This window comes from Arvicanthis niloticus, chromosome 11 (genome assembly GCF_011762505.2).
Source record: "Arvicanthis niloticus isolate mArvNil1 chromosome 11, mArvNil1.pat.X, whole genome shotgun sequence".
Lineage (NCBI taxonomy): Eukaryota > Metazoa > Chordata > Mammalia > Rodentia > Muridae > Arvicanthis > Arvicanthis niloticus.
The window spans coordinates 37457654-37472522 of record NC_047668.1 but is presented as its reverse complement, the minus strand read 5'-3'; the positions used below and the strand labels follow the sequence as shown (position 1 = coordinate 37472522).

The following is a 14869-nucleotide window of genomic DNA, read 5'->3' as shown; positions in this document are numbered from 1 at the left end:
CTGGCAGCAGAGGTGGCGAAGGGTGAGTGGAGTGGGTTGTCTGTGCAGGAAGGGCTGCACACCTCACCCTCACCTGAGGGAGCTGTCCTGTAAACTACAGGGAATCACAGACATGACACTGGCAGTCCAGAACATAAACGGCTCCTCTTCCCCCAGCCCTTACTGCCCTTGTGTGGACTGAGGCATAGCCACAGAGGTAACTCCAGGCACCTGAGATGCTGCTTCAGGTTTGTTCAGGATGACTTAAGCTTACCATCTCTAAGGTCTCTTTCTCACCTGGACGCCCTAGCACACTTTTCTTGTCTGCATTACAGACTGTGGGGCTCCATGGAGAATGTACTTATAGTGTTTTGTAAACTTTACAAGTGCCGAGGGAAAATTAATTACATGGAGCAGCAACAAGAAATTAAAAAATTAGAACGGCTCCGCCGCCCCGGGCTTTTTTCCTGTGGTCTTTTTTTCAGCCTTCATCCCTGTAACAAATATAAAAGGTCTGGAAACGCGTGATGTGGGAGCAATGAGGCTACTGCTTGCTGACTGCTAAATAGTAAGTGGGTCTCTGAAACTTCTGGGAGCTTTCTCAGCAGGCTGTGCAGGATGCTGTGGAGGAAGGCCAGAGCTGTGGTCTACACTCAGGCCACTGGGAGCAGTTTCTCCAAACACCTGACCCTAGGCTCCTCCTAGAGTCATGGGCTCACACCAGGGTTTAGGCACATCAACTGTCAGGGAGAAGGAATAGAGGGCAGGGTTCCCCAATGAAATACTCATCCTCAAGAACAGCAGATCCTGGCCAACGAGGCAAGGCATAACACTTAAAAACAACACTGTCTCACACAGGTGGAGGTGACACTGGGACCTCCCTGCCAGGTCATGAATACTCTGAGCTTTTTCCTTTCTCTTTTAGGGAGGGAGTTGGGTGCCACGTGAAGACTGGCAAGCAAGTAGTGGGGGCTTCTTTTGAACAAACAGCAATACTTGACAGGTGTGAGGGAGCTACCTAGCAGCCCACTCTAGGTGCAATGGAGCCGGATGGAAAACCCGTGGGTGTGGTGACATCTTGGGGCTGTTACTATCTTAGAGACCAGGAGGGAACGGAGTGATACATTCCCAGTTCTGAGAAAAAAAAAAAGCCACCATCAACAGATCTGTTGACAAACTTCAGACAAAGGACCAAGATTTCCTCCTTCAATAGGGAACTTCTTGTGCCCAGCAATACACGGTGCATGCTGATGAGGCACTGACCCCCGGTGATACCAAGTGGGCCACCGATCAGCGACCACCTGGGAACCATAGTGCTTGCCTTGGCTTCTCTGTGCTGCTAACAAAGGCAACTTTAAAGACAGACTTGAGGACATGAACCCTACTCCTCCTGGTATAGTCAGAGTGTTAATAAGGTGCCATTTCTGACTATCACTAGTTTCTTTGAGTAGCTTTCCAGGATGGGTGCCTGAACCCAATGCCTTGAGACTTCCTGCCCTAAATCCATTATCATGATCATTGAAAAACAAGACTGAGTCCTTTAAAAACCCTAAAAACAGAAACACCATGGTGAACGTCACAGGTGGGAGTGTCCGGAGTGACAAGCTTGCTCTGAAGGAGTGGCCCCTTCTGGGGGACCTTGGTCTGGCTTCTGCGCTCCATCTTTCCTCACCTGGCTTACCTCTGCTCCCTCCACATCCACTCTCTCCTGTTCTAAGGACTCTGTGAGGCCCCTGTTCCCCTCAGTTCACAGGTCATCTCACAGAGAAATAACTGCCTTGACATGAGGGGAAAATGCAGGCGCTGGCCTCAGATCAAGACCCAGGAGAACTTTTAGGAGGCAAAGGTCTCTGGAGAGATCCCACCCAGCATGGGTACTGGGATCTTAAAGTTGGCTCAAGGCACCCCATGTCTAAGTTCTTTGTATCAAGGAGATTTATTTGCTCCAGAGGGACAGAGAGCAGGGATAAGGAACAGGAGATAGAGGACAAGGGAGAAGGGGAAAGAAACAGGGGAGGGGGGGAAGGAGTGTCTGTCCTGGACAACAAATGACTGCCTCTGGATAGAGAGGACACAGCTCTGGCCCACAGGCACATGGCAGTTTATAACAGGAAAGGGAAAACCCCATGTTAGGATGAGGTGCTTAATTTTAATTGGGCATGCTAATTAAGGGGGGCAAAAGGAGGGTTTGATTGTTGGATTTCAATACATTGATAGCTGGACCTCGGGAGTCAGCCTCAGGAGAAGTGGCCAAATAAGGGAACAGACTTTGGTGGCTAGCTTTAGGAATGTTACCTAAGGTTTTTAGCAAGGCAGAGGGAAGAGGGGAAGGGCAAGGCCTGCTAGAACCATGCTTGTGCTGGAGCCGCCTAGAGTCCTTTCAGGCTCCTGCAACCCATTACTGCCCTCCCCACCTATTGAGAGAGATCTGAAGTCTCTGATTCCTTCAGGGCCTACCCTGAACAAGCTGGTTTCCTCCCAACAATTTCTGTCTCCTGTGTGTTCATGGTGACACATGATCCAGCAATTCTACAGCCAAAGGGAAGGACATTTGTCTGTCCCATAGGTGCCATGTTGCTGCAGTGGTGCCCACTCAGTGATGAGTGGACAGGGGACATGTGGCAGCTGCACACGGCTGCAGCAACCTGGATGGGAATGGAGGTCAGAATGGCCTGTTAGCTCCCCAGGTGGGAGTTAGAAGATCTGAGTGTAGAGGTGTTAGAGGCTGGTAAAAGAGGTTGTATTTGCATGTATCAAAATACATTGCCCAGACCCAGCAACAGGTGCAATTAACCCACTAATCAAAATGAAAGAAACTGCTTTAAGCCATAGACTAATCAGGAACGTGCAGCTGAGTCAAGGTTACCTTGTACTGCTTTCAATTTAGAGCTTCCCATGAGGAGCAGTGAGCTGAAACACTTTAGAATTTCAGTTCATTCAATCTGCACAGCCTGAAATGTATCCCTCACTGCGTGTCCTACGGGCTCACCACTGTAATCAAGTTCAGTTGTGGAAAGAGGTACTTGGAACTGAGTGGGCAGGCCTTGGCAGGAAACAATGAAGGCGAAGCATGGGGCTGGAAGACAGGGTTCCTGACTTGGCAGTTTCTTTGACGAGGAGGCTCCCTAAAGCAGAGGGGCTCTTCTGGATCCGAGCCCTGGGCACAGTCTGGATTGGATCTGAATAACAGACTCCACTCCTAACATGCAGATAATTCTTACTACACATCCACAGCACAGGAAGGCTATGTGTCCAAGGGGTGATGATGTCTGAAGTGACTTTGGTACCGTGCTCAACTCTGTGTATAGCCACTATCACTTGCTTGCCACAGTATTTAAAAAGGCCCAGATCCCTGTCTTGAGTTTTACAGTTACCTGAGGAGGTGGCTGGGTAGGTGTCCTAACTTGCTGCACACCAAGGTGCCTTGGCCTGCAGGAGCTGTCATGAGCGAGGCATGTTGTAGTCATGAGGCCTCAGAATACACACACGAGACTGTCACCCACTCAAGGATCCTCTTTGGTTCTGACCAACAGAACCGAAAGGTAGGGCTTCCTGTCTTTACTATTGTCACCTGGGGGCCTTCTGGACGGTAGGCTTCCTACAGGGAAGAGGGTTCTTAGGGTGTTCTCAGGCACTTGAAGAATTATTAAACACCCCCACTGCTCCAGCACTGAGTGGTCACCAGTGCAGGTCACTAGCAGTGTTGCTCAGCACAGCAGGCTAGGTCTGGTCAGGATGTAGAGCTGGATGTTTCCACCCAGTTTGTGTGACTCCAGATGTCCTCCTGTCAATGCCTCTAGGACCTCCACACCTTGAAAATGGTGTGTGTGTGTGCTTTTCTTTCTAATCATATCAGTCTGAGGGGATGTATGTGCTGAGAAAAGAAAGGCAAAGAGGACTGAACGGAAGACATTTTTACTAGCCAGAAAGCCTGCTTTTCTCTGGGTGCTCATGTGTCCCTCTTTAGCCCTTTGGTGTACCAAGATTCCATACTGCTTCGGCAGTGCCCACTGGCTTTATTGTCCATGCCCTGGGCTTTATAATGGTGCCAGTCAGAGGTTTCTGACTGAGCCCCACCAGGGCAGCGACCCTGCAAACCCACATGAAGGAAGTTACAGCTCCTTCACTGAGCAGTTTGCTCAGGGTAGACACCGGGCAGGAGTGTGACCTGGAGGGGAGGGTGTGTGTCTGCAGCCCAGAAGGATAACATGGTCCTCATTCCCTCTTTCTACTTCTTTAAGTGGCTTGCTGAATGCCCCATCTTCTCTGATTAAGTCACAATTAATTTGTTCTCTGCAGCAGCAGTAGGAAAGTGGAGCAAGTGAAGCATCTGGATCAGGGGAGCGGCAGCAGCAGCAGGCTGAGGCCGGCCTGCCTGAGCCGGCCAGCCGGCAATGAGAGGACGGTGGTGGCTGCTGTCCTGCATTTCTAACTGTGTCTACTGTAAAGCAGCAAACCCAAGTGCGCCCATCTGTCAGAAACCCCTTTTAGCAAAGACACCAACCCTTCCTGGAACAGAGCTCTCACGCTGTCTTGTCAGCCATCAGCAGAGAAGCGGGCCACACTCACAGCCCACGCGCCTCTCTCTCTGAGAGCATGAGACAGAGCCTCATCTGCTGCAGCAGAGGCTCTCAGGAAACCTTCCTACCTGGCACCCCAAAGCCAAATCTACCTGGGATTGTGGAGTAGGGATGGTTCATCTGCACTGGCAAATGAAATTAACCTCAAGCTAATTGTCCTTTACTGTTTATGGATTGCACCTATTTATGCAAATGGCTCTTAGGAATGTCTCTGCTGTGTGGGTTCTTTCCCAATCAGTTTGCAAAACTCTGGTGAGACCTGGGGAACAGACAGCCTGCAGAGCCAGAAAGGGAGGCGTAGAAAGCAGAAGGCAGGCATCTGTAGACAGTGACAGCCAAGGGCAGCATGGCACATGTGATTCCATTTAAATCTGACATGAGAAGTCACCAAATGACTCAAAGGCAATAAACAAAATCAACAGTGGACTCCTTTTTGAAAAGCAAGTGATGTCTCCATATAACAGGATGCCGCATGAGAGCATCGCTCTGATCTGAGCCAGGCGTGCGGAACACACACAAACTATCCATTTCTGTGAGTCTTCCAGATGGGAGAAGGTCATCTGGGCAAACTGGCTTACAGTTGCTCGGCCCCAAACCAGTCTCTAGCCTTTGAAAAAAAACTTTAGGTGTGAATACCATGGTGACACTATTTCAGAACCTTGTGTATGAGGAAGAAGTGAGACAGTCTCCCTGGGGGACGGGTGGAGAATGCCTTGGTGTGAATGCTGAGGAAGAGGACTGAATACCATGACAGTTACCTTGCTGCAGACGGTCTTGACCCTGTGTAACCGGTCCAGGGACTCCTGTGGATTCCCCAGATACTGCTGCAGTTCTGCATGCAGAATGCGCATCGAAAAGGGGACCATGGAGCCTAGAGTAGAAACCAGAGGTAAGTTAGTGAGCTTGCTGTGGATGCCTGTGTTTTCTGACTGTACAGAGGAAGGAGGCATTTACAGGGTGTCTTAGTTACAGTTTCTACTGATCAAACACCACGACCAAAAAGTAACTAGGGGGAGAAGCTTCTTACACCTTACAGCTTGTAGTCCATCATCCAGGGAAGTCAGAGCAGGAACTCAAAGGAACTCAAGGCAGGCACTGATGCAGAGGCCATGGACAAGTGCTACCTACAGGCTTGCTTCTTATATCACCCCGGATCACCTGCCCAGGAGTGGCATGAGCCTCAATGACCTGGGTCCTCCAAAATCAAGTATCAGTCAAGAAAGGGCAGCATAGACTTGCCCACAGGTGGATCTGGTAGGATCATTTCTAACTAAGGGTCCCTGATTTCCAAGAGACTCTAGGTTGTATAACTGACAAAACTAGCCAGCACACAGGTGTTGCAGTGGAGGCAAGAACAGAAGCCCTTTGGTTTGGCTGCAGAATACAAGCTGGTTTTCTCTGCTAACCCACATCTTGAATATCTAGCCCCTTACCAAAGGAGACCAGATGTGACCACTATTGCCACAGCTCTGCAGCAGCCCCAGAGGCTCTCCCAGATGAATTCAGCAGCAGATACCAAATGACCACCAATGAAAGCTCTAACAGAGTACTTTACTGCAGCAGGCCAGAGTGTAAGCCAGAGCAGAGAGTGAATGTAGTGGTCAGAATAAGAATGCGGGGGTGGGGGTGGGGGTGGGGGGCGCCCAGGTTCATGTATTTGAATGCTTAGTCACCAGGGAGTGACATTAAAGGATTACAAGGATTAGGGGGTGTGGCTTTTTGGAGGAAGGGTGGACTTGGATGTTTCAAAAGCTCAAGACAGGCCCATTTCCACCCCCCACCCCCATCAGCATGAGGTTCTCAGCCTACCCCCCAAGGCCATGGTCCTCTCCATAATGAAATAACCTTCTGAAACTGTAAGCAAGCCCCCAGTTAAATGCTTTCTTTTATAAGAGGTGCCTTGGCCATGGTATCAAACATTGACTAAGATAGTGAGTTAGCGTGTATCTCTCAGCAGGGAGGGCAGCATTGGTGTGACCTCCGTGGGTCACTGCTGTTCTCAGAGGGAGGAAGCTCCCGACAGAGTGGAGCAGAGGCACGTAACTGGACTTGCTGCCATGTACCCAATGCTATGTTTATGGCTGCCATGGGCCACAGAGAGCATGTGGGGAGAGTCCCACTGTAGCCTCTCCTTTCCCTAAGGCACAGACCCAGATGTTGGTCTGTTTTCCTCTTTCATTCTTGTAACAGGGACAACTGACTAGATTTAATGATCCATCAGGTGACCCTGGACAGGCTCTCCCCTCCCTACCTCTCCTGGTATCCTCCTCCCCATCACCAGGGGGAGCTGGATGGCAGCTGATGGGGATACTGATCACACCATCAGTCTCCTTGGGATGCTCCACTGCTGAGACATTGCTGTGTGTGAGTGTTCAAGGGCACACTCTACTCTCAACACTATGAAGACATCTTCCACCCAATGCTAATATGTACACAAACAAAAAGTATCTAGATCAAATATTTATTATTTAAGTGGTCAATTTGATCAGAGTTTTTAGATGGAGGTAGGGTGATAAAAAACACAGACTAGGTCACCCAATCCAGGTAGCACTCCAGCTGGCCTTTCAACTGTAGCAAGTATTGGGGAAACAGAAAGCTGCAGGAAGCAGAAGGAGGACATCCTTCTTGGTACTCAGGAGTTCAGGCAGAGTAATGTGAACTATAAATCTAAATCTAACGTCAGCATAACATGTTAGCTGTGGGAGGTAAACTGATTTTGCAGTAAAGAATGAAATTCCAGATGTTTGCAATCTTACGACGCACATTTAATTCTGAGCAGCCATGTCAGGTTTTGTGTGGATATAAAAGAGATTCAGAATATAGTTTGAGAAAGAGACCTGTGAGCTGCAGACACTGGAGGGAGCAGAGGGAGACTGAAGACTGGGTGAGGATTTCGAGGAGCAGATGGCAGAAGGGAGGACAGAAACTGAGCACTCAGTTAATTCAAGATTCTGTCCATCTGGCTCGCTGATGAGAGGGTGATGTGTCTCAGGCCTACGTTTGGAGGTGAGTTTCCACAGCACCACGGCAGCTACTGTAACCCGAACCAAGCATACAGACCACAGCCTGTCAGGGGCACTGCTGGCAGGGTGCACTGAGATAATCCAAATGTGTATTCTTTCCGGCATGAGATCTTTTACCTCATATTCTCCCAGGCACTGAAAGGGAAGGGACTGTGCAAATACAAGAGTGCCATTAAAACCCCAAACTCAAGCCACAGCAAGTCTTTCCTTCCAATGGAGAGGGCTCTGAACAGACTGAAGGTGGTGGTATGTGGGCATTTCACAGCTTGGAAGACAGAAACACAGCAAATGCACACAGCAGAGTGAGCTCACTGTTAATCACGAGTCAGCGGCAGGTCATCAGTTACAACTGTGCCACACGCACTGCACCACACCGGCATGCAGTGTTACTTCAAGAACGCAGTGAGCAAGCTATTGATACTACCCAGGGATGCAGCTCCTGTCAACACCCGAACACAAACCCTGTGGCTGGAGAAACAACCTGCTTTAGTGTATCACAAAACAAAACCCAAGTTAATTAAAAGAAAATAAAACCCAGAAGGCCACTAGAAGGCTCAAGGAAGGTTCTAAAAGCCAAACAGAAAACAGGTTTGGAAAGGGATCTTAAGTCCCTAAGAGCAGCTGTTCTGTCCTGAACATTACAGACAAACAGACAAAACCAAAACAATCCCTAGTGCCCAGTATATAACCTGACCCCTTTGTTTCATCCCTCCATGCTAGGGGAGGATGGGACACTCCTGGGAGTACAGGAGGAGCAGTGGATGGCTGAGATAAATCCGGGGTCATGGGGTTGTCTGACTTTGGGCTTAAAACATTCCGAAGCAGAAGACTCCACAGGCATATGTGCCAAGCTAATTGTACTTCCTGTTTCTTTTTGTTGGAGAAGGACAAAGTGGTGAGTGGACCGGAGGGAGGGGGAGCAGCAGGCCTCTACAGAGAGCAGGGCACCTGTGCAGCTGTCCACAGCCGCTGGGGAATACTAGTCATGTGCCACTGTCCAGGTGATAGCCAGGGTGCTGTGGCTTAGTTAAGAAAATATTCCAGAAAGTTCTCTGGTACATACCTCCATGTGCCTCAACTCCTAGTCTGTTCCCAGCAACATAGCCAGGATGTCTGTGGTTACGATTTAGTTACAGTATACATGAGGTCACCAGGAGTTGTTACCAAATAAAAAGTCAGGTTGCCCTCTGAAATCAGAGTGCCTTCTGCAGGCCTGGAAATTATCCTTTCTAGAATGCAAGAGGCTCTCTTTAAAATTACCAATGAAGGATTAAATGCCCATAACACCCATAACACGGAAAGAACATCAATAGCCAAGCAACAGGAAACAAGTCTGTGAGAAAAAGAGCCGCTGTGGGGGAGTCCTGCAGAACAGGAGGCAGGAGAGTAAGAGCAACAGGTGGGGCTGCAGGCCCAGCAAGTCAGTCCAGGCTGCCGACTTGAGTAGGGAAGGAAAACCACACATTGCTGCTGGAAAGGAAAGGAGGGCACAGGGCTGTTTTGACAGCAATCTGGCTTCTTACTAAACTGAAAACTCTGGCACAACAGGCTGTAGTAAAACCACTTTTAACTCAGACCTTGGAGAAAGAACACCATGGACGTTCACATAGAGAAATGTGCAATGATGCCTACACCAGTCTTCGCAGGAACCCCAAACTGAAAAGAGGCTAAACTGCCTTAGGGCAGAGCTGTGCTGTGCTTATGTTCTTGACCAAGCAATAGCCATCTTGGCGGAGTTCAGCTATGTTCTCTTCCAGAAGGATCGTCCAGTTGGGCTTGTTGACTGTTTACAACCCACCATGAATGCTGAGGTCAGGAGACCCTTCCCTGACTATCCAGCCAATCCCCACTACCTGTTAAATGCATACAAGCTCAGGAAGAGCCTAGAGAATGCAGGCTAGGGAAGAGTAGAGGAGGGGGCTCCATCTATGCAGCTAGGGGAAGCCTTGTCCCCCTGGGTAAAGGCTTTCTGAACAGCCTGTTGGGCAGAGGAGCACCTGTGCCCTGAGTGAACTGCAGTAAATTCACTGGTTCTCCAGGGTAAACTGTGGTGAGTACTCTTGTGTCCTTGGGACCTTAGGAGGAGGGACAGATACTTTTATCTCCTCCTGAAAAGGAATTCTAGCAACCCAGGGAAAGTGGTTTTCCCAAACCAAGGAAGACAATATAAACAGACAGCAAGTATGTTCACTGAATATGTGTCAACATATGACTCCTGGATCTGGAAGCGCTGGAGCTCCTGGTTAGAATGGATTTTAGGAGGGGGCAGGACTGGTAATGGGAGCTGAGTTCACAGGTCCTCAGTTTAGGGGAGGGACATGCAACCTTGGCAGGGAAAGAGCAGTGAGTGGTGGGAAGGCAGGCTTGAAGGGCAGAGGGCAGAGGGCAGAGGGCAAAGGACAGAAGGCAGAGCACTGTGAATCCTGGGGCTGTTCTGCCTGAACTCACTGTCCTCCTTGCTGCTCCCATGAGTAAGAAGAGGACTCTGCACAGCAGACCAGGGTGGGGTGGGGGGCGTTGAGGGTCAGTAGACAATGCTAATTGGGCTTGCAGAGTAGCTGAACATTGGATAAAAATTGCTTAAATGTCCTAGAACTATATCAAACACAGCACTGTCCCTTTTATGAATGACAAACAAACAAACAAACAACCTCAACTTAATTAGCTTCACATACAGTTCATCAAATCTTGTTAGGAATATCATGAATTGCTACAAATTATATCCAATCTTAAATGAAATATATTAAAGCTCGTTCATAAAAATTATTTATTTGTTTGTATTACTATAACCTCCTTTTAAAAGCACATTTTAATGGTTTGCTTTGCTTATATACTGTGAGCTAAAATGAAATGAATGAATCAAATTCTTACATTTATGCTTGTAATGCCACAAAATGATAAGCAGCATTAGCCAGCGTCCAACCTATCACTGTGAATGCATATTAACCCTTGCACATACGTGATATATGTCTATCTCATAATTGGAATTAGCTGCTTACTGATGCACGGCTCCTGTCTTCTCTTCATCCACATCCAGGTGCCAGTTAAGTTCAGACAGAGGCAGAATATGGGCTACATATCTGCATGCACTTCAGCCTGCACACTCGCATGCTCTTCGGCCTGCACACTCGCATGCTCTTCAGCCTGCACACCTGCATGCTCTTCAGCCTGCACACTCGCATGCACTTCAGCCTGTACACTCGCATGCTCTTCAGCCTGCACACTCGCATGCACTTCGGCCTGCACACTCGCATGCTCTTCAGCCTGCACACTTGCATGTACCTCAGGTGGCACATCTTCATGCTCTACAGGCTGCACACCCGCCTGCTCTTCAGGTGGCACATTTGCGTGCTGTGTATCTGAATGCTCTTCAAGCTGTGTATCTGCTTGAGAGATGTGGCCTCAGACTGTATAGTGACCAGGAGCCACTCTACGCCTGGACTTAGGCATGTTACTCCTATCTTTCAAGGGAGTTTGCTCCTTGGAAAGTCTTCACAGAGGAATGTGGTGCAGAGGCCTCTGCATTACCAACCAGGAGACCCAGTGACACTGAGCAGCAGGACATTGGTGGCCAGAAGCCCAGGGGAGCTGAGTTTTTAATCATTCCCACAGGAAACACCTGGTTTTTAGCCTGTCCCCCAACAGCTGTCAAGTGCTCAGAAGCCACTGATATGAGATAGTAATTTTGCATCTGCATTTCTTGAGAATGTCCCCAAGAAGAACCCAGAGCCTTGATGCAGCTATGTGCTTATGGGCTGAGTAGCCTGGTGCCAGTGAGAGGTGAGCCTCTGTAGTTCACATTCTATACTTGGTTGATCACAGACAAAACCCCATCAAACCAGCTGCTAACCTTGAGAGTGCAGCCGAGATGGACTGAGGAAATGTTTCTTAGGCTTTAGGAAAATAGCTATTTTTCATGAGAAAAATCAATTGTCTCCTGATAATCTGAGCAATCAAGCAAGAGAGACTAGCTCAAACCCTTGTCTCCCCAGTTTCCATACACAATGAAGCCTTTAACCTGTCACACCTCTCTGCATATGACAGGGGCTGTTACTCTTCATTAACAACTTGACTGGATTTGGAGTCATCTAGGAGATTCACCTCTGGGCCTGTGTGTAAAGACATCTCTAGAAATGCGGAACTGACATAGGAGGACCCACCTAGAACGTGAGTAGCACCATCCTATGAATTCAGAGACTGAGTGGAGTACCAGCAATCCATTCATCTCTCTGCATGCAGACTGCAGATGAGTTGTGATTAGCCGCTTCTTCACACCCCTCACCACCATACTTCCCATCCATGATAGACTGTGTCCCTTCTGAAACCACCTATCAAAATAACTGTCCTTCCTTAAGTTGAATTAAATCAATCTCAGGGATTTTAACACAGTAATGAGGGAAGAATGGTGTGCTGGTTTGAATGAGAATGGCCTCAAGTCTCATATGTTTGGTCTTGAGTTGGTGGAACTGTTTGGGAAGGATAAGGAGGTGTGGCCTTATTGAAGGAGATGTATCACTAGGGATGGACTTTGAAGTTTCAAAAGCTCTCTTTGCCTTGGGCTGTGGATTAACATGTGAGTTCTCAGTGGCTGTTCCAGTTGCTTACTTTGGTGCTCTCACTCTGCCATTATAAACTAACTTTAAGGCCAAATGAACTCTTTCTTATATAAGTTGCTTTGGTCATGTTATTTTGTCACAGCAACAGAACAGTAACAGAAAAGAAAAATCTAAGTTATTGAATGACATCTCCAGCGCTCTCTGCATTACATGAAAAGACCCTCAAGCAGTGCAAACTTGTGGATGAGGACAATCGTCAGTGACGTTTCTCAGCTCACAGCCTGGAAAGCAGCCCCTGAGTCACTGACGGCCACTGGGGAAGACATGGATGACCTGTTCACAGAGAAAGCAAGCTGACAACTCTGATGGCACTCAGGACACAGCAGGTAGCTTCCCAGCTGCAGTGTGGGGTAGGACATTAGTGTGTGGTATCCCAGGATAGCCTCATATAGGGGAGCATCTGTCACATCTCCGTCAGCTGCTGATAGGGTAAGGAAGGGACATGGTTTCTAGATGCCCCACCTTGAAGAGCCTGGCTGTAATTCTTCTCCTGGATGCCCTGCTTGTGCAGAAGCTAACAGGTCTTGAATGGCCCTGCCTGAATGAAGAGTTACCCATTAAGGACTAGAGAGGCCCTACCCCTGAGGCCAGTTTCTGCTATCAAAGTCTGTCTGGCATGATGGTTCACTTCAGAATAAGGGCTTGGATTTATGCTCTATTTTAGGTATTTCCCTTACAAGCTTAAGTTCTTCTAGTCAGAAAAAATACTACTAGTGCAGGTGAAGCTCAAAACCCACCCTGAACTACATGGTTAAGAACCTACCCTTGGTTAAGAAGGATGAGCTCCTCCCACTTGTTTTGTAAAAAGTCAAGAGGACAGAACAAGCAAACCCCAAGAGTCACCTTTTCCATTCTTCCCCCATCCATCCCAAGCCTCAGGATCTGAGCTTAAGAATAGCAAAGAGAGCAGCAAAACACTTTCTTGGTGTATTTGATAACAACTAAAATGCTGATGTGAATGTAAGCTTCTGACACTTGTCACCAGCCTGGTCTTTACACCCTCAGTCCTGCCTCTGACACCAAAAGCTGCATTTCCTGACACCCAGGGCCTCTCTATGCAGAGCTTCTGAGAACAAGAAGTGCTGCTGTTCCCAAGGTTTGCACGAACATGGCCAGTGTTACTAGTGAACTCCAAACAGCACAGGATTGAAGATTTAATATCTGCTGTGCTAGCTGTGGTAAAGCTTCTTACACAGATGGCATAATCTCCACATACCTAGGTGAGGATTTCCCACCCTGCTTGGTTAGTGAGGGTGTTGGAGTATAAAACACCAGTGAGCTTGCCCAGGAAACATGGCTACCAGTGGAAGCCAGCCTTGGTCAGGTAGGTACAAATAAAGGGCCCAGCTCCCAGCAGCCAGTTCCAAGCTGCTCAGGTGATGCCCTTCCAAGAGAGCTTTCTCCATGTGACACAGAGTGGATGACTCTCTAAGGCCCTCCACCTCTGTGCTTTAGCTCTCCATTGCTGTGGTAAAGCACCACGACCAAAGCAGCTTACAAAAGGAAGGGCTTACAGTGTCAGAGAGTTAGAGTCCATGATGTGGAGCAAAGAAACAGCAAGAAAGTTCACACCTTGACCCACAAGACTAAGGCAGAGCAAGTGCCGGGAAGCGCTGGAGGCTTCTAAGAGCTCACACCCTGACCCACAAGCCTAAGGCAGAACAAGTGCTGGGAAGCACTGGAGGTTTCTGAAACCTAGAAGCCCACTTCCAGTGACACATCTCCTCTAACAAGACCCCATATCTTAACTCTTCTCAATAAGTTCCACTGACTGGGGACTAAGCCTTCTCATCCAAACCACTACACTTAGACAAAAGGCCTGAGACAGTTTTACTCTTTTTTTTTTCAGCCTTGGTTTTTGCTCCTGTCCTAGAATAGGCCATGCTATTGCCCTGTGTTTCCAAATAATGGTAGAGACTGTGATGCCCTCCATTGTTATAACCAAAATTTTAAAAAAAATTAAGACAGAGACTCCTAGCAGCTGTCAACAAAAATTTCGGGAACACATGCACGTGGCACAATGGTAGTGTTCACTTGGAGAATGATGGGTAACAGGTTCTAGGAGGTGCTGGCCAGCTGGCTTCTAAGAGACCTAGAAAACACCAAGTACTTCCTGGTCAGCATGTTCACAAAACTGCACAAAAAAGCTTTAGGTTTTGTGCTAGGCTACTGATTTGTTTTTTTTTAGACTCATGTAGGTAAAGAAGGGGCAGAGTTTCAAAGTTTGTCTAAACTACTGCAAAGCAGAGTAGAACACACAAATACACTGGCATGAAGCAGTACTGCCTTACCCCTGCGTCCTGGGTATACGTGTGGGTAGTATTCATAATACAGGTCTGGCTGATCCAGATTTCCGAAGGGTTCAAATTCCATCTCAGCATTCTGGAAAAGGCCCAACTTCACCAGCAGTGCCAACCTCACAAACCAGAGCTGAAATGCAGGATTGGACACCCATGTCAGCCCGACTCCTTGTCCTAGTGGCCTTGTGTGGGGCCCCCCTCTAATATGAGAAAGCCAGGGCTCAGGGCTACGATGACTGCTGTCCTCAAGTTTACACAGTTCCATGCTTACAAATGCACTGCTGAACTCCACACAGCAATGTGAGGAGTTTAATTAACTGAACCTAATTCAATAATACAAGGTGTGTACCTAAGCAGCACATCAGCTAATG

At 48.2% G+C, this 14869-nt stretch overlaps 1 protein-coding gene across 4 annotated transcripts in view; it reads right to left on the bottom strand.

The window, feature by feature from the left end:
- Trappc12 (trafficking protein particle complex subunit 12) overlaps window positions 1-14869 on the bottom strand; it is a 61546-nt gene that overhangs the window by 14182 nt on the left and 32495 nt on the right. For all 4 annotated transcript variants that reach the window (XM_034514278.2, XM_076942045.1, XM_076942046.1 and 1 more), the window contains exons 5-6: window positions 14490-14628; window positions 5318-5430 (exon numbers count right to left, since the gene is read on the bottom strand). In XM_034514278.2, coding sequence (XP_034370169.1) covers window positions 5318-5430; window positions 14490-14628 — 252 coding nt within the window. The remainder of the gene's footprint in view (window positions 1-5317; window positions 5431-14489; window positions 14629-14869) is intronic.